The sequence below is a fragment of the Bombus affinis genome, chromosome 14 (assembly GCF_024516045.1).
Source record: "Bombus affinis isolate iyBomAffi1 chromosome 14, iyBomAffi1.2, whole genome shotgun sequence".
NCBI classification, from domain to species: domain Eukaryota; kingdom Metazoa; phylum Arthropoda; class Insecta; order Hymenoptera; family Apidae; genus Bombus; species Bombus affinis.
The window spans coordinates 8911815-8932337 of NC_066357.1; the positions used below are offsets into that span (position 1 = coordinate 8911815).

Sequence of the window (20523 nt, forward strand, 5' to 3'; positions counted from 1 at the left end):
CGAGCCAAGGTAGTGGGGAGGTTGTACGACGAACGACGGTGCCTCAGTGTTCTCGCGGCAGTCGAGACGCATGGGTGTTATGTAATGTGTAGTTATTGTTTGTGTTTTCAACCTAACCTAATATACATTGAAACCCACGTTGCTTTTTTCCCGTTTCTCCCTATTTGCCATAAAACATTGGCGCTCGTTACTTAAATCACAAATTGCGAATTGAAAGAGCGCATCTTTTATGAAAAGTTTCGCGTCCAAATCTTCGAACGCGAGGTCAGACTTCTCGATAATCTGGAGCTCGAAACGAATCACAGGACGACTTATCATGTGGAGGACAGAAGAGAAGGATATGTCAGTAGAATCCATGGATACGTGATTGGTTACCTCCCCTCGAAATTTGTGTAAGTGTATATGCATACGTATAGATTGTACGTTTTAACTTGACCACTTTACGAGCGACGCGAGTATATATTATTATTTGTCACGCGTTAATCGTCCCGGTTAACGGCTCGTCTATTCGGGTCTCGTCCTCTCCAATGTCGTTCTTACCGTAGAAAGTATACACTGCGGTATAACTGCATCTTATCACGGTACAATCGTATAAACATCTAAATACTATGCAAATAAAATAAAAAAGCTTCTATAAGATATTTCGTTCTTATTTTCATTTGATATCTCAATTGCTTTGGTCGATATTGAGGATTTATGGCCAATATGATTTATGGCCTTTGTCGGTTAAATTTTTTTCGAATTTTTAAGCTCATCCACGTTTCTTGAAATGGGAGTGTTGTACATATTTTTTATGTATTAGTCAATCCATAGTTTTGAGTTGTACAATGTGTACACTCTGCAACGAGGAGTATGTTGCACGCAAGATTGCTTAAGTGCTCGTTTCGCGTTTTTCTCTGCGATCAGTATGACGTACACCGGTATAATTACTTTTCGATGATTCGAGATTAACCTAGACTTGCCTATTACGTACTTTAGGAAGCACGCATGAATGATCGCAGATAAATTTTTCTATCTACTTTGCGACATTTTTTAGTTTAATAAGCATGCAACAGAAACGAGAAATCATGCGTGTATCAGTAACAACGAGTATTTCATAGTTCCCTCAAATTAAAAATCTTTCCCAATGATAAAAAATGACTGAAAAAACGCTGTACCGTTGAAAGCCGGGGGAAGCTTGAAAACAGATTATGCGATTTCAAAGTACCGAACATAAACACGATACGATGAGACGAGACGAAATTGAAAGGAAAGAGGAGAAAAAGAAGGAAGAAAGAGGGGAAATTGTGTTGGGTCCGAAAGCCGGAGGAAATTCATATGTGTCGCGCGCACAAGAGAGCGTCGCTGTCCACTCACGCCATGAATTATTTATTTATCGAACCGTTTGTTGTTTTTTAATTTTCGTTACGAAAGCGATCGTCAAATAAGAAGAAGGATAGAATTATAATAATAATCGTAGCAAAAATTTCTTCACCTATTTCTGTATTTTATTCATTTAGATTTATTCGTTACTGTAGACAAAATACAAGATACATAAAAGGATGCAAGCTCGTGTAGAAATAAAAATACATATTGCGGGAATTTTACAAAAGTTTAGAGACGAAAGACGCGTTTACAAAAATTGAAGAATGCGAGATGTATTTCCAGCATAAGAGAAATCGAACGCCGACCTGATTTCTTGCGAGAAGAAAATCGAGGAAAAATTCCACGTTAACGCGTGTTCGATAGATTCGAACGAATCGTGGTACATGGAACGCGCGTCGAACGCAGCTTCTCGATTCGATGGGTTTTTTCGAGGTCGAAGAAACAGAGAGGTAGTTTACGAGGCATTTTAACGATTCGTTGCATCTCTCGTCACGCATTGCCCATGAAACGCACGCGAGTCGTGTCGTTTCGTTTCTTTCGGTCACGTACGACGCGTTGGGTCCTTGTTTCTGATAATGTTTTGTCCTGGCTCGCCTACCAACGACTAGGCTCTCTCCGTAATTTGACGAAGTAATTGAAGAGGAATAGTTTTCCTTGCCGTTTATCGAATCCTGTTTACGAAAGTCAACGCTGACAATAGATAAGACTTATGTTTCTTCTAATGGAAACATCTCGATCACTTCGGAGAAATCATTACATAAACGTACGATTAATTCAAAGTGTATAGCTGCACATGTCAATTTAAATTCACGGTATATGCAAGTGAAACGAAGGCGATTCTATCGCACGACGTAAGATGAAAATCACAGATAAGAAGATTGCGTTGCAAGATTCATTTACGAGAAAATCGAATTTGAAAACTTGTCGGGTATACGTAAATTTGCTTAATCTCTAGACCGACAGTATTAATCGACAGAAGGTTATTCTACGTGCAGCAATCTCTGAAAGTATATAAAATGTAACATAGAAGACTGTTATTCATATATTATGTGTGTTTTGAAATTCCATCGACGTGTAGTAGTTTATCGTGATTTCGTTGATAAAATTAGTAGTCGGTGTATATAGAAGTTAAAAATTAGTATAGAGTGCTCTTTTTAACTCCCGATCAGTCAGAGTCAACGTTAAAAGACAAACACGACGTTCGTTCGCAACTTTTTCTTCATTTTCAATTAATAATATACCGGTTAATAATAATAATAATAATAATAATAGTTATGAAGGAGAATTTTAAAGATTTGCTAAATATCTTTTCAACTTCGCGATACTCGAAAAGATCGAAGTATTTATAACGTTCTAATAAATTATCATCCGGTCCTCGAGAATTAAACGTTTTATTATACTCGATTTCCGTCTTATCTCGAGCCATAGTATCTCCTGGACTTGACGCGTAACACGTGAGTTTAGGCTCACGGTGTACAACTACACCGTAAATATACTCTTGGAAGTTTAAAATATACATTCAACCCTCGAGATTATCGAGTTTATCCGAAGGTTTCGAAGCACGTAGACTCGTTGACGAATGGAAAAAGGGCAAAGGTTCCTTCGTTTGAAACGAAGCGAAGGTGCGGGTGAGAATCTCCGTTTTCGCGGCAGGGTTCCCACTCGTTTTGGATGGTCAAACGGATTGGAGCAACTTCTCCTCACGCGGACCGAAACAACGATCCGTATAAGGAGCTGGCCCACTACCTCTCTCGTGCTCGTTCGTTCGACGTCCGGTCGAACACACACACGGTACTCTTGCGAATCGTTTCTCTGCGAGTAAAAGCTATCCACTTGGGTTCCGTGTCGTCTGCCGTCTTGTCTCGTTTCTTCTCGTGCTGTTTAGTATCAAGTGAGATTGGTTCACCATGTATCTGCTCTAAATTACGATTCGAATCTTCAGGTCCGCGTTCCGTGCACGCTCGAAATCGCACTTTCTCGCCTGCGGCAAGGCAGCGCCAATGGTCACCTTGCCGGTGTTTAATTGTATATACGTAAGCTGATTTAACACGTCGACGTTGACCATAACGTCAGAAGGAAATTCTGTTAAGCAGAGATTGGCTTTCATTTAAGTTTGATAAATGTAAGAATTTATGGCTAGCCTGTTTAGCATCGAATCATTTTTTCTTTCTTTTTTTTTTTTTCGATAGTGGAGAAAATTTCTGGTTTTGTTAATTATGTCGGAAGTTTTGCTGGGTAGAATTGCCTGGTAATATAATTACGTATATTTCGGACAGAAGTGTTACGTAGTTTGATACGCATTCATCCTACGTACACTCGTCGACTAATGCGAGAAGAAGAGAGTGGCTTGTCGCCATTAGAATAGTATTGTAAATTAGTTGTAACTAGAAATATCGCTATTATTTTAATTTCGTGTTCTAATTCATTTATGCAGCAAGGATTAACTAGTTATTGGTAAAGTTAATCTTAGATTTGAATGCATTATATTCTTTTTGCAAAGATATCAGAGAATATGTTGTTATTGATCGCTACAGAATATTTGGCCAGCAATTAAAAAAAAAATTTCGAGTCTGAAAGAGATAACACAGCGAAGCTCGTAAAAGATTTAAGAAAGACGTTAAATATAAAACGTCATCGCGTATAACGCAATTAATATCTAAGTTTTGTTTGAAGATAAAGGAGTAAACGAGAAACTTTCTGGAAAAAGTACCAATAAAACGAAATGGTGAGTAGACTCAATTACTTTGGAAGTTTTGCTTTCGGTTATTTCGTAACAGCTATCTGTACATAAATCGGTAATTGTAGTAATCCTTATACAACTTGAACCGAAACATGAAAATATTTTAAAACATCCAAAATATACTCGTTAATAGTATCCAATGAATGGAGTAAGTCCCTGTTTAGGTTCTTTTATTCTTTTATTTACGTTTATAAAAATATGAATTCCAACAAATACCATCCGCAATTTATCATACAGCTATAGACTCTTTTTCTAAGAAGTGATCAGTTATTTTTTGATTCTCTTATTCCTAATTTTTCGTTATTTTTGTCAGTCACCAAAGCTGTAAAAAACCTTCGGTTAATGAAAGATTGAGTTAAGTTAAGAGTTTCGTAGTCGAAACAAGCATCTGTAGTGAGACATTAACAGAAATCCTGACGAAAAACAGGTGAGGTGATCGCGTGACAGAGCTGTCATCCAAATGAACCACCTTGACGCCAACTCGACCGATTTCTTTCAAAGTTTCTCACCCTCTATGAGAGAGAGAGAGAGAGAGAGAGAGAGAGAGAGAGAGAGAGGAGAGAGAGAGAAAGAGACGGAACAGACGAAGCAGCAGAAGGCAAAAGATCGTTGGAGAGGAGTGGTTGGTTGCCGTGAATGGCTTCTTTGTCGAGTTCTTCTGCTACGCGACTCTTCAACCAGAAGGAAGAACAAAACTTTTCTTCTGTCGAGTTGATGAAGCTTTCACGAAGTTTTCAACGTTCTACGAGCCCGATATCTGCCTCTGCGTGACATTACACATAATTTGCCCTTATCGTTCTCCCTTGACCGTTCTATCGATGATTTCCCGATAAGCCGTGACTTGACTCGATAACTCTCCTCGATAAATTTCCTCGGCAGACAGCAATCGAGACAGTAGAATGCTGTGGAAATTGTAGAGAGAATACGTTTCGATAAACTATTCTGAAAGCGAGGTGCGCAATCCGAGGGAAATTTATCGCGTGGCCAGACTGTTTGACGCCGTTTTCCATTTATCGATCCGAGGAGACGATGGTTAGTTCACAATATGTTTTTATTCGTTTTATATCTTGTGTTCGTGTTGCAATACTGTGAGATATTATAAGATGAAGTTTCCATAAATTGCGCTCCGTTTTTTATTCCTCTAACGTCGATTAACTGAGCTCTTGTCAAACTAGGCTAAACTTGTCAAACCAAACCATTCTACATAAACAGTCATTATATATAAAACCAGCGATGAAAAACGCGAACAATCACGTTTCTCGATTTTTCTATGTCATTTTTATTATTCGATACGTTACGATGACAGTTCTCCGAACGTTTCTCAGAAAACATTGTGAATAATTTATCTCCTATCTTCGAAACACGTACGTACATTTCTGAATCTATCGGGTGATTTCCTTCTTCAACTGTTTCGTATTAAAATACTTCTTTTTAGCTGTCAAATGATACAATAGTGAAGAGACCAATAGAAATGGACTTATTATTCTTTTTGCGTGTCATCTTCCTATAGTATCGTTTCTTTAATCATATAGGTCATTCCTGCTATGTGTTCTGTTTTTATAATAAATTCCCAAAATATAGAATGGACGTAAGATAGCGAGTTATAAATTTTGGCCGACATTTTGTAATTTATCACGTCTCGATTTATCCGGGCTATCTCGGTTCCAGCGAAGCCGATTATCAATCGAGGTCTCGCTATATTTCCCTCGAAAAATCATGTATTTTTGGTAGAAATCGCATTCAATTGCTTCGGTTCGGTATCAACGAGAAGCTGTATACGTTCTTTCGCACGACACGCGATGGTGGTAACCGCAACCGTGTAGAGGTCGAGTCGATAGCACGCCCTCGTGTTATCTGCAGTGTTAAGCGAACGACCGATCGTCGAACCACCTGTTTCCACTCAATCTCAGAAAGCCACTACCCTGAATGTTGAATCACGATAATGGAGGAAATCTTAAAAATCAGATGCGACATGATAATGGCAAGGTGTGTGAAATTAAAAGAAATACAGTGGCTATGAAAAACGTTAGCGTATACCTTTCTTCTTCAACGAGGATACTACACATCATTTTCATAACATGGGACTTTTGCAGTGATATAAAACTGCTAGATGGTATGAAATTTAATATACTTGCACCTAATAAGCAGTACATATGCAAAAATAATTTAAAGCAGCGCCTTTTAAACCTTCCCCATTCGCGACTCCATTTTGCCCGAGAAAATTTCACGGGGCCGCAGTTACATACAAGGTAGACTTTTCGATCGTCAATGATGAAGATGTCGTTTTGCGATAGATAAGTGCGTTTAAGGCCATTTTAGAAATTGCTGAGAATCCTAATTTCAGCCAGAGACTCGTTTAAACGATTTTTTTTTAGAAAGCTAGTGTTTTATACGTATGCCGATATCAATAAATATCGGCGAATTCTACACATTTCCCATCCCATATGCGATCACGATCCATAGCTTTAAGAAGCCCCGATTTAGACCGCAGATTTTTATCCAATTTCCTACTTTTATTAACGTAATTAAAGAAATGCAACCTACGTAAACGTTTATTTCTCCCATTAAATATCGTGGAAAGTATTTGGAATATTTTTTATATTACGTGTATTTCTGCGTGTTGAAATTTTCTATAAATACGTAAGAATACGTAGTCTAATTACGATAAATACAACAATAGCGTGCAAGTAAGAAAATCATAGAGACGAAACGATATTTCCAAGGAACCCGCGGCTATAAGGTCAAAATTGGAATTAAAATTGGAAATTGAGATCGCGGTCTCGGCCGTGGCCACTGAGATGCCGATCTCGGAGGAGAGCGCACCGACGATGCGGCAGCCTCCGTCGAGGTAAGTCGCGACCGTGTTACCATGTTTGGCGACCCGCTCCCATAAAATTTCTCGCAGGCCGGTCGCGCGCGCGTCCGACTACACGCAGCTATGTACGCTTCGCTCCTCCGACTAGCAACCTACTCTACTACCGGCTCGAGATAAATCGCGTCCGAGTAACGCGCTCGCGCGAGTGCGCTAGCCACCGCGAGCTTCTATCCGTGGTACTAGGAAACAAGACGGTTCCACCGAGAGAAAGAGACGAACGAACTGTGCACGAGCCACACCCTGCGAGGAGAGTCTCTGGAAAATCGGTAGAGTAAAACGCATCACGGATCGAGGCGAACAGAGATTGATGCGCCACGTGCTGCGTCGTGTACACGTTCTAGTCTTTGCTCTTCTTTGCGATTCCTCGAAGATGGTTCGAGGAGAGAAATAGGTACGATAGTGGTAATCGTTCGATCTTGAACCGCTACGGTGAAATAGAAATACATTAATTTTCTAGCAAAATTCTGAAGTATCTCGTTGAAAAATTGTAACCTCGATTTATAGCTTAGCACCGTTTACGTTGCGTGTTATTTTTGGAGTTAAATCGAGCCTCTCAGACGCCGAACAGATCAACTCCGCTTTTTATGTAGTTATCGATTTTACATTATCCAGACACATCGTTACATAATATCCATCGTCTGGAAAAAGAGATCTTGTTTCTGAAACATTTTCTCTATATTAATATTTTTGTAAATTTTAAGAGCTGGGGTCTGTAATTCTTGTCTTTTTCTAGATTCCAATTTATGAAGTTAATGAGCATGTCTTCGAAGCGACTCGATCGCGGTAATGTTTGTTACGACAGAGGTACTTAACATGGTCCATACCGTCATTCTTGCGAAACAGACTGCGATTTTATTCCAGGAATATTCTCTAAGCTTGTTCGCGTTACATACAGATAGCTATATTTATTCGCTATCTATATCAATAAGTTTAGACTACGCTTCTAGTTCGAAATGCTGATAGTGTGACGAGGCTGTATACGTATAGTGTTCAAAGCGAAACAATTGATTGGCTCAATGTAACTTATTTTAATAAGGCTTCGGCTATACTCGACGTTATAGGTTTGGATCGAATAGGAAAGTGCAATAGGATGGAAAATGATTCGAAGAAAGCAGTATAATTGAACGCAAAATTATTGTATATATTAGGAAAAACGGGAAATTTAGAAAGGAAAATAAAACGGCTTGGTAGGACTTTAGGGTTTAAGGAGTCACTGTAAACAACAGCTACGAATCGAAAATAAGCTTCTAATCTCTTAAAAACTCGAGCGCGTTTATCGCCTTCGTTCGACCGTCGTTATCTCGAAGGTAATCGGAAGAAAAACGAGGCATCTCGCGTGCGATACGAAAGCTCCGGTTGCACCGACTAACGGTGCTCGTCACAGACATTCCGGCCATACATACCTAAGCATACGTTTGAGAAAGACAGGACAACACGGCATGACAGCACAGTATAGCGCGTCTTTTTCTCGTCACGCGCGCATAATCGATCGATCAAGTACGCTTCCGCTAAACGAACCAGGAACTCGAGAAGGACGTCGATCTATGCATCTATTATCGCTTCTCGCGATATCTGTTCTTCTTTATCTTTACATTTCTTTCCTTCTTGAAATATTTTTTCAAGTTTCTTTATCTTTATCGTTTGATTAAATCATTTCGAATCACTTTTTTCCACGTTGTTTAATCCTGTTGATTCTTTTATGTTAGATAAGTGCGCGATTCACGTCATCTGTTTGATCAAATCGCTCGAGTTCGTGTAACTCGTCTAATATGAAAGAATCTTCAACAACGTGGAAAACCTTTTTCCCATCTTCTCCCTTCGACATCATTTCCTGATAAACCGAGCTCGTTCTTAGTCGATCGGAGATAGGCGACGACACGTTGAGTCTTCGCTCGACGTATCTCTTCTACGCGATAATTAAAGTTTACGTTTATTTATTCGACACCGGTTATCTGACGCGAGCAAATAAGAAATATAGACCTGGAAATGGAACGATATACATCGAAAATGTTACGAATTTGATGTCTTGTAGATACGAATTGAGCACAGTTGAATCTCGTTTATCTGCACGAAATATACAAAATATAAGACCGAGTAGAATCGGAAAAGTAAAATCAACCAACGAGTCGATCCTTACGATTAAATGAGATAGATTTAAACAACGATCTAGTTAACTGGTTAAGTACCAATCGCAACGAGTTTCATTAATGCTGCAACTCGTAACTCGAGTTTATACGGAAAAATTAATGCTTAGCTTCGTACGTTCCCAACAAGTATTCCATGTTTAATACATTCCATATTGTTCCGTAGTGTTACCTTCTTCGATCTCGAAACCGTTCGACGTGCCGTATGTATGTAGGTACATGCATACGCGTGTTCGGGACAAATACGGTAACTTTGGTGCTCCTCGTTGGCCTTATTCGTGGCGATGTCACGGTACACCGTTTCTCCTCTAATATATCTCGATATATCCACCTCTCTGTCTCCGCCTCCAATTTTATAAGTGTCCAAACGATCGATCATAATACACAGAGGACTCGAAGGCACGACAACAATAAAATAGCGTAGCGACGAAGCGAGTAACAAAAATTGCCTGCCACGATATTTATATTCGAAGAAAGCACCGTATCCTGTTTAGGGTTTCTCGAGACCACCGTGACGTTCGTACCACCCTAGTATCGCGCAAGCAACCATGGACTTTTAAAAAGTTTACCCTACCGAGACCACCGCAACGTCGACCGGAATATTTTATCGTCGATGAGCAGGAAGGGGATACTCGGAAGAAGAGTCCGGAATTTCGTGGCTCTGTTCTTCCAACTACACGTCATGTCACGTATCCCTCGTGCTATTAATTTGAATCGTTGTTTACGCGAATTTCAACGCGAAGCTTCCTCAAGAATTTGCACGTCTTGCGATCGAATTTTTTGCATTTCGATAATATCAATTCGTTGTGTCCATTGCGCTACTTCATCCATATACAGTAGGACCTTCTGTAACGCGAAATATACGTTCCGGATTATACGGATTTCGCGTTGTACAAATTCAAGGGCGCGAAGGACTATAACTAAATAAATATGTATTTTTTTTTTTAATATTATAAAACACTGTAAACAGTGCCTTCTTATCGCACAAGGGTTAATGGGGATTAATTCGAAGACGCATATATTTTTATATCAAAAACGAGTCATTTCCAACAATTTCTAAATTCCACGGGGACAGTGGCGCAATTTTTAGTCCGCGTTACAAGCAGTCCGACTGTAGAAATCTTTAGGAAATATATCCACGCGAATCTGTGGGAAATAAATCCATGCGAATCTGTGAGAAATAAATCCATGCGAATCTGTGGGAAATAAATCCATGCGAATCTTTGGGAAATATATCCGTGCAAAGTTTCAGGAAGAATTTCCCCGCAAACCTCTGCAGAGAATTTCGCAGTACTTTGTTTTCTTATATTTATATCGCTGTTTTCTCTATTTCTCGTCACACTTCCGAAGCAGACAGAGTCTGTATATACACATATCGTAACCACGTGGGTCCGTCGACGTCTCGGGACGCGTCCTCCTTTATCCCGCTATCTATTCATAGACGAGAAAGCGAGCTGTCACCGTGACACGGACGTTCAAAGACAAAGAGCGTGCAAAAGAAGAGATGTGGAGTCGTAGCCATTGTCGGGAAACGCGGGGTACATCCAAATAAGCATCTGCGGCCGTACGATAACAGCTTGGTTAGGTGAGAAGTTACAAACGTTGCGATCGATGTCGAATTTGACGGACTGTTACGTAGTTAACGTGACTGCACGTACGCGATCCGATGTTGTTTTCCCTTAAATCAACGCTCATACGACGTAGCTCTAACACACAGTAATAGCACATTGCTCAATCGCCCACCGCTTGCAAATATCTGTCACAACTACAAATATAAAGAACTTTTTCATAATTACGTGCAATGAAGGAAACGACGTTCTCTGATCGTAGTCGTAGCTTATTTATTTACGATCGAGAGAAACTCAAACTGGTAAGGAAAGAAAGAAAATTGTATAACATACAAAGTAGTCTATAAAATAAATGACATAGCGAGATGAGAATTGGTAAAGATGTAGACTTTAAAATTCGATATTCGTCACAGTATTGTCCGCGGTTTCGACGCTCGTGCGACGGAACTCTAACTTGGCGTTTCAAACGGGGATCGTTTTTTCTTTTATAAAAAGCCGGACAAACGAAAGTCGAGTATCGATCCGAGGCTGCAAATCGATCGATCATTCGCTGATCACGAGAATAAATGCGATCTGGACGCAAAGAGGTAGTCGATACGGAGACGCAGGCGAGGTCGTCGACCTTGCGCGCGCTCCCGGTCGTCCGCTGTTTGCCGACTTTCGTCCGCGACGCCTTCTCTCCGTATACGCGCGTCCCATGGCGTCCGCGAGGCTTCTCGGCCGCCTTAGGGACACAGCTTTCCCGGCGACGCCGCTCATCGATCATTTCTACGTTTCTGCTTCCAGGTGAGAGAACACTCGAGAGAGGGAAAAGGAGGACAAAGCCCGATCGGGATGGACCGGTGGCCGGTGCGACTCGCGATTCTGGGCACGCTGATCGCGAGCCTACGCGCCACCGACGACTTTCGACGTATCTCCTACGAAGGTAAGAACCGTATTATCGCACTCTTTTTCAAGATTATAGTCCAGTACGCGATAAGAAGACGACTGTACACGTGACTTTTCGCACGTACGACGCGAACGTCGAGTAAATTTATGCTTTCACGAGAGATTCTTTCTTATCATAGACGATTAGCGCAAGAAAAATCGCGAATGTTTCTTAAGGCTCGATACGAACGAACGACTTTTTCGCGTGCGTTATCGAGGAAAGAGGAATGTACACGGGGAGATACAACGCTCGCTGCTAGGACCCTCTTGCACAATATTAAACTGATATTGTTAGTAGACTGCGAATGCTTACGCAAACTCACACTTTTGTGGAAACGGTTAACGAAACGGAATGTGAGCAGAAATCTGCTTCATCCGTTAAATACCTAGCGTAACGTGTATTATATATGTTTGGTGTTTCACGTCTTTCCGTAATAAGTGTATTTTAGCATTTTCATGTTTTCTGTAAATGGATATACGTGCACAGCCCGACGGTTTGTAAAGTTTTACGTATCGCAAATTGCGAGACGATAGGAGACCGCTCAGAAGCCACTTTGATCAGTTCTGTAAATAAGCGGAAGAGTTCCATAAATAAAGCTGCGAACGTAACGAAAACTATCTTAGAATCTGCTGTTATCTACGTTGTCTTAGCGTAACAAATAAGCTCGTAGAAGAAAATAACATTATCGACGATTGAACGTTAATCACGTACTTATCTAACGAAATCGAAAAATTGATAAATCGATCAATTGATAATAAATCGAACAAGTTGATCAATGTAGCTTCGAGGAGCTTAATTCTTACTCCATACAGATAGCAGCTTTATTTTAGACTTTTTTTACTCCTACACTCTCGATAGTCTTAAATTATGTATCCACGTCAGAGTAATTTTGAGAATCTCTACTCTTAGACGGACGAGATAGAAAATTATCACGAACTATCCCACGGATCGCTCAGAACCGCAAAGTAGTTTGCGCAAGAGTTAGAGAAGACGATCGTCAACTCGTGGGCGTGAAGGCGCGTCGGTCGCGTGGCGATTCGACCGCTTCGAAGTGTCTAGCTCCTTCGCCAATTTATCCATCGTACTATCGACGAGAGAGAAAGAGAGAGAGAGAGAGAGATGGCGGCAGGGAGAGAGTCGTTGAAAGTTTCGCCGCGATTTCGAGCGATTCGTCTGCGAGGTTCGCGCTCGGTTTCGACTCGACCACGCTGACGCGTAGGCGACGAACGTGGCACGCGTCGCCACGCGCGCGTTTTCTCGCTGCTCCTGCTTCGGCTCCTTCGTCGATCTGGCGACACCCGTTTCGAATCCACGTCCTCTTCTCTCGTAGTTTTCCTCTCTGTCCCTCGCCTCTGCGATCGATTCACGGATCTTTACGGATCCTTAGCGCTTTATTATGTCTGTTGTCTCACATAGCGTCGCGTTGCATCGTTTTTCCTTTCTCTCATGCGAGGTCGCGGACGCGTAATTTCACGACCTCGAACATCCTCCTACGTTACGGCGTGGAAAACCTTTTTGTCGCGCCTTTGTCGAGTTGCGTCACCGTACGATCGTTGTAACGACGATGACGATGGGTTACGTGTACCGTTGATAACGCGGTCTCTTTCATTCCGTTTTTCACGAAACACGTAAACACGTTCCTGCCGATTTTCGGATTTAAATGCCTGCTCGCGATTAAACGAAAGAATTTTAATACGTAATGATAATGTTAGAAGTAAAAGGAAAACTGGGTTAAAAATATGTGTAAAAAAGAATCGCCGTTGATAAGTCGACGAAGTTGCGTATAAGAAGGTAACTGTTAAAACCAGAAATACTTTAATGTCTTTGATACATTATACACGATATCATGAGCGACGTATTTAGGATTTTCTCAATGTTCAGCAGCATTCCTTTATCGGGTTTCTGTACATTTCATTTTCATAAACAAGATACGAAATTTAATATACTTAGATCCAATTTATTACATTCGGGAGAATTACGATCGGCCTGTTTGATATTGATTTGTCTTTAATAACCACTAACTTCATGATTATATATGTTTGTCAGAAAAAAGATATTTCGTATGCATCATAAATTAAATCACCTAATAAATTAAATTCCGTAAAAAAGAGGCAAATGTCCTTTGTATAATAGTGTACATGAACCTGTTTGTCCATCAAACACGAGCAAACAGTGTTCTCCTTGCCGTAGATCGATAGGTGAACGCGGACGACATGATGGAAGGAAGAAAATGCGAGGGAAAAGAAAGAAACTCGTCCTAGGGAGTAAAAGAAGTCTGGATGAAGGTGGCGCGGGGAGGGTTTGGGTCCGCATGGAAAGGGAAGTGGCAGGGAACGAGAAAGAAAAAGAAAAGGCGGAGAGTGAAGGGAGGATACCCGAGAGGCCTTCGAGATCAGGTTATGCTAACTGGGGCCCGTTCGTCCCACACGTATCTACTTATAAGCGCACGTACGCGGTTACACGGACCCTGTTGTCGTACTTGTGTGCGTAGGAGGCACGCGCGACACAGGCAAACGCGTGCCCGAATACGTGGAAACGCGAGAAGTACGACGAACCGCGCGGAGCTACCTTTGCGGAATCGTTTCGCCGCGTCCGCAAAACCGGCTGGAAAACAATAAAACGAAGACAAGGAGAAACGGAGAGAAGAGAAAGCGACAAAGATGCAACTATTATATATAAAAGAGCATAAGAGCTTATAAAAAATATTCGAACACTCGCAGGGTTATGCGAAACATTTTGAAATTTCGTTGATGCTGTAACCAGACCTGACTATTCCGATTGTATTAGGTCATCCGAAATGTTTCTTTCGTTTTATAAGGAAATAATGGATGCACGACATTTTCCCTTTTATATTATTTCGCCGAACTACGTATGATCCATTTTGTTCTATCGAAATAAAGATCGCAACGTTCGACAGATTAGGTTTCATGTTTGTATAAAGATGCATCATTGTAAAAGACTTGTCTGTAAAAGAAAGACACTTTTCGGACAACTTAATACTAGCAAAGTTTGAAGGCACTTGGTGCAAGCGCTATATATTTCGAGGATGTCGCAAAAGTGTGTAAATAGTCGATCATTCGTTCTATCGATAAACCGCAAAATACTACAGTAGGGCAGCACCTATTTTATATATATATGTTTGACACCATTTATTATATATTTAAGACGATAATTCTTTACTGAATACATGTTTGCAGCGAATGTCTTGTAACATTTGTGTTGTGTACATTTTGATCGTATACACGGATTGATTCTTTATTTTACCGATATATTCACGATAATCGTATCTCACTAGGGTGCTAATAAAATTTCAAAAGGTTCTATGTAACCTATATATATGCAATATGTACATGAAAGTTTCCTCTGCCGAGTGTGCAAATACTTTCGTTCATTTTATCTAGAGACGCGTGAATATCTTGAAAATTGTAAGCGATAAGGAAAAATGTTTCAGACACACGTTTTACGATATCTAAGGGCTCGTACGATGTCGATATTCATCTTAACCTGCATATATACTTAACTACTAAGGTAACTGCACATGTACACAAAGGGAGAGAGGAACGCAAAGCGAGAGAAACTCACGATATCGCGAACGAAACGCATCCGCTTTACGCGATGTTCTCTTCTCGAGCATCGAGACGAGAAAGGCCGAACGAACGCGCCAACATTTACCTACGCGTTGATGATGGCACGAGAACAGTTTTCCCGCCTGAACAATTTTTCATCGATCGAAGCTCCTCGATACGGGGAACGATACTTTCGATCTAGAGCCCGCATCCAGCACGCATCGAGCACGCAAAAAGACAAACTAGAAAATCTGCTAGCTAGGAAGAAGATGCTATAGCTCGTCGCTAAACTAGTTTGTCCGGAAGCGAAAAACGACTCCGCTTACATCCTCTCGTTCTCGGAACGTGGAAACGATCGCGATTGCGATGGCGACACACGCAGGACAAGAAGCGGAAGAGCAACATCGATGGAATTCGTTGAAACCAAGAGAACCTCGAGTTTTTCTACGTACTCGAAGTTGCGTCCTTTATTCTTCTTCTATTTTCCTCTGTGTGTACAGTCTTCTTCGCTTAACGTTTAAAATCGTATGGATCGCAGGGTTACCAGGGACGCCGTAAGACAAAATGCAATACGCTACTTTCCATTGTATCGCATAGTTCGTTAAATAGTTGGATTTCTTCGATAAACTCTACTAAATCGTGACTCGATAGTCGTTCGAATTCTGACATGGGAACGCGGAACGGGGAAATTGCACTTACAGCGATTTAATTATCGTTCCAGATCTGGCGGATGCTAGCCAGTTCCAGCGAGAGGGAGTCACCACGTATTCTCAACTTCTGTTCGATGTCGCTAGACAGCAGGTCGTCGTCGGCGCTCGGTACGTATGTTGTAACTGGATGCCATATAACGAGCGATATAATTGTAAAGTAAAGCGTTAATTCTTCGAGTAAACGCATGATCGAACACGGAAACGCGTTCGCGAACGTGTCGCGAATGCGAAAAATCGAAGCCGATCGCGAGATCGACATGTGATTTGGCTATCCGCCGAGCCATCAACCGGTTATTTTTCTCGACGACCGAGAAGCGACCGGTCTCGTCGACGAGCTCCTCCGAGGATCGGGATAGCGTCTTGGCCGCTCGCCAAATTGTTCGTGTTTCGCTCGACTCACAAAAATACGTTTTTCACCGAACTCCAACCGATTCTCGAGAGTCTCTAGTGTCATTGGAATGGGAATTAACGAGGCTGAAAGCTTCGCGATGATTTCATGGGTAGAATACAGGTAGCACACAGTGATGTACGAACAGCTCCGTGTGAAAGTATTAGATCATTTACGATAATGTTACCTTAATGGCAATTATGTAATCGTATATCTAATTGACTGTGAAATCCTGGAACATTCTATATATTATTTATATATACACTTCGAACCATCAACATCAAGACGCTTATGTTCGCTACGTCCATTGAGAAACCGTAAGAGATTTTACTTCATTCGGTGTTTTACATTAGAAGGCACGAACGAAGTAACAGATTTATAACAAAATACTTGGAAGATAAGAAAAAGTGAAAAGCATACAATTTGTACTAAATATCGGCTGACGTTGTGAAACTTATAATCGGCAATGTATATACACGATTATCAGACGCGTATTTTCTCTGTATATATACGTGCGTTGCTCCCTATTCGCTATCGCTGCTACGATGCATGAAAAAAATGGAAAAAAAGTAAATAAATAAATGGCTCGTCTGCACCTAAGGGTACAACGAGATAGCTCGGATAGCAGCCGCATTCCAGCTACCCGACCGCCTGCTCGAAATCGTCGAGGAACGCGCGAACGCCGGTGATCGATTTTCGCGATCGAGTACCGATCGAATCGAGCGTGGAAAGGAGCGTACGCCCTCGTGTTACCTTCTATTAATAGAATGCTAGTTATTAACCGCGACCCACGTACGCGCGCGGCCAACTAGTCGAAGAAACGGTGCATGTACGCTTGTCTCGTTCCTGAAAACAAAAAAAAAAAAAAGAAAAAGGAAAGAAAAATCCAGCAAATCCGAGGTCGTTCTCTGACATATTTAAACCAAACCCAAGAAACATGTGGAAACCAACACGGTGAAATCGTCTTGGTAGAAGCTGTTCCAAGACGAGTCGCTTTCTCGCGAATTTATCGCGACTTTCGAAGATCGATCGAAGAAAACACGAGCGTGGAAACGCGACCGAGTTGTAGAAATAGCAAGAGGAGGGAAAGGGTGTGCTCTGATCTAGGTGCGTGCACGCGACACGGCGCCACGATTTGCATTCTTCCAGTTCGATTCCCGTGGTCGACAACCGTGACGTCACTGAGTAGTAGATTACCAAGAGCGTGTCGTACCGAGATCGCAACAGGTATGGCAGAGACGCGTTTTTCCCTTGTCTCGTTATTAAAATCAGCGGTTCCTTTCTAAGATAGGACTAGCTTTACCCGTTGTTGAAACGTTTCTTCGCATCATCTCGTAAATCAGAAATGATCGTATTTCCAGGACAAAACGCGCTTTTCTCATCTTTCTTCCTACAGCTCTGTATATCTCGCTCTACCCGAGCCATTTATTATTTTCCTACACAGTTTATCGATTTGTCAACCTTGTGGCGATTCTAGAATTTTTTTATAGCTCAATGTCTCTTTAACTTGAACCTCGAACAGGACTTTCGGTGTTTCGAAAGAGATTCTTTCACATTTTCCACGAATTTAAGAAATTTTCCAACCATAGAGAAGTTCGGTTCAGAGAGCTAACTTGCTTGACGAAACGTCATCCTCGACTTTCTGTATTTACATTCGCAAAGACTGAAACGTAATTGGAACTGATTTGCTCTTATTAAGCTTTAATTTCTTATTTTCTTAATTATAGAACTTTCTGATTAAGAGATGACCTGGTTAACAGGTTGATAATTAATGGATTCATTCTGAATTTCTGTCACGCACTGCTGCTTCTAGTTTATGCTCTCCTCGTACGGCCATCGAACTCCACTAGACGCGTAACAAACGCGAGTCGTTGGACACAGTTTCGTCGGACGAGAACGAGGTCTCCGAACGATCCATCCTATTCGTTTAACGAACAGGAAGCAATCTGTCTCAATAGGATTGCCCGTGCGTCGTACTCTTGTTCTACTACACTGTTCATACTCGACCCTCGAGTCGATCATTCGTGTCCTTTCTCAAAATCGCCGCATCTCGACCGCGGTGTCCATCGCCTCTTGTTTTCAACCCTCGTCTAACCGATACAGGATTACATCCGATACACGCTACAGCGTTCGAGGTCTGTTTGTCTACGTATTATCGTAGACCGCGAATATTTATGCAAATTCGTATCTTAATAGCGTAACAAATGGAAGCTAGAAAATGGTTTTATTGGTAATTATCAGATTGCAGATTTTTGTATAATTTTATGTTTCTGTGAGAACTAAAGAGGTGGAATGTACGTAGTAATTTGTTTGGTTTGCTGAAAATTATGACGCGTACTCCGTTAAGTTTATCATAAATCAACTGATATACCTGATCTTTGGCCGGATTCTTTTATATAATTTTTGTAATAACATGGCTGACGATTTTATGAATTTATTGGCTCTGTAAACATTCTGTAGTCCGTGAAATACCGATTGTCACGCAACGAAGTCGTGAAGCTTCTGACATGCCGCACGCTGAAAAGAGAAAGACATTGCTCAGTGGGGAGATTATATCGCGTCGCTATATCGTGGCAGTGATTCTAAACAAAACACGATCGCGGAAAAGAAGGTCGCTAGTCGCTGTTGCGTTGCTGATATCCGTAAATTGTTTCTAGTTCTTATTTTCGATCCCTGATTTACACGCCTAACGCCTACTCTAGAAACGCTCCTTAAAATGGTAAAAATCTCGTCAGAATCAATTCAGTGGTTCTCGAGATTAGCTCGAACGTACAGACGCTTATCGTGAACTTTATCTTATACTGCATAATAGATGTATTAAAATCCGCAGTAGAATAATTGTTTAGAAGAGAACAAAATTATTCATCGATTTCGATGAGCCTGAAATATCTCATCGAGATACAACGTGTCGAATAGTTTTTCCCAACACCGCTACTCGGCTTTAACGAGTTACGCTGTGAATCCAATTTTGCCACATTATATATGTCATATGAACTATTACGAAATACTTTTTTCACAATTTCGAGACTCCTAGTTCACGTGTCACATTCAAATCGATACGGTACGTAATCAAAAAGCATGTATCGGCTCGAATGCATGCTGCACGTAGCGAACATGTTAGAACCGTACAACTCTTCACTGTTGCGTTAAATAGTTGATTTTGTATTTTTATATACCGAAAGTAAAAGGAGCGAAATACAATGTCGAACCTAACTTGACGTAAGATCGCAAAGGGTTAATCGGCCCGTGTTCGGTACTCGGCCCGATCGCGGAGCCGCTTCGCTCGACTAACGATCGCTTTTGGTGCGACTGTCGCGCGCGTAGTCGCGCATAGTTGCGGCGTGCGCCCACGTAGGCGCCGTTTATGCTTCGTTGCGAGTTTTCTACGGCGTGATTGCGCGATCCGCACGCTCTCACCGTGCCGCCGCTTGCGAGCCACGGCTTTTTACACGCGTCGCGACCCACGCGTACTTTAAGCCGAGACTTTTAGACTCGCCGAGCCAAAGGAAAACGAATCGTTGCGATTCCAGAGATAACCTGTACCGGTTGACGTTAACCTCGTTGACGCCGCTCGAACACGCCTCCTGGCCCGCGCCAGAAGATAAGAGCAACACCTGCCAGAACAAGGGTCAAAGCGTCGAAGACTGTCGCAACTATGTGAAGGTTCTACTCACTAATGGAAAGAGCCTATTTACTTGCGGCACGTACGCGTTTAGCCCTTGGTGCACGTGGAGAGAGGTAAGTAACCATACGAAGTAGAGAAAACGCAGGAGATTATGAGCATATTAGGTGGAAACGATATACGTAACTAGATTGTGAACGTTAATGCATTTATGGAAAAATGCGAAGAATCCATATTATGTTATGTATAGGAGATGTTGTAAAATTTAGCGAATGACACAAATGTTCGCTTAGATTCTTAGATTCTTTGGTTAATTTGCATAAACATCCGAGGTCTAGATATATCGCAGCTATAAATTAACGCGCGACACCCATTGATATACGTAGCTGTATCAAGAATTGCAAAGGAAATTTAAATCTTGCACCTGTTTCGTAGAGGAAATCTAAATCTTCAACTATAAAAGCTATTTGAAGATCGATATATTCTACTTGCGATATTTCGTTCAGACTTTCGTCTTCCGACGTTTCGTGAACATTCCTCAGCGTGCACCTAAAAACATTGGGGCAGGAATAGAAACGTTTACGAAACGTTAGAACAATTCGTTCAGTTTACTGCTA

The 20523-nt window shown here is 41.4% G+C and overlaps 1 protein-coding gene and 1 long non-coding RNA gene across 5 annotated transcripts in view; one reads left to right on the top strand and one right to left on the bottom strand.

Annotated features, from left to right (window-relative positions):
* Window positions 1–20523, top strand: part of LOC126924558 (semaphorin-5A) — a 26508-nt gene continuing 5985 nt past the window's right edge. The window contains exons 1-4 of one of the 3 annotated variants that reach the window (XM_050739197.1): window positions 1–392; window positions 11479–11617; window positions 15908–16004; window positions 19815–20022. In XM_050739197.1, the coding sequence (XP_050595154.1) occupies window positions 11527–11617; window positions 15908–16004; window positions 19815–20022 (396 nt within the window). In that variant the 5' untranslated portion in view covers window positions 1–392; window positions 11479–11526. Of the gene's footprint in view, window positions 393–4667; window positions 5138–10546; window positions 10710–11478; window positions 11618–15907; window positions 16005–19814; window positions 20023–20523 lie in introns of those variants that run through there. The other 2 variants (XM_050739195.1, XM_050739198.1) reach the window with 2 other exon arrangements.
* The window catches only part of LOC126924626 (uncharacterized), a 2016-nt gene continuing 195 nt past the window's right edge, over window positions 18703–20523 (bottom strand). The window contains exon 2 of one of the 2 annotated variants that reach the window (XR_007713614.1): window positions 18703–18801. This is a non-coding gene — a long non-coding RNA (uncharacterized LOC126924626). Of the gene's footprint in view, window positions 18802–20093; window positions 20456–20523 lie in introns of those variants that run through there. The other variant, XR_007713616.1, reaches the window with a different exon arrangement.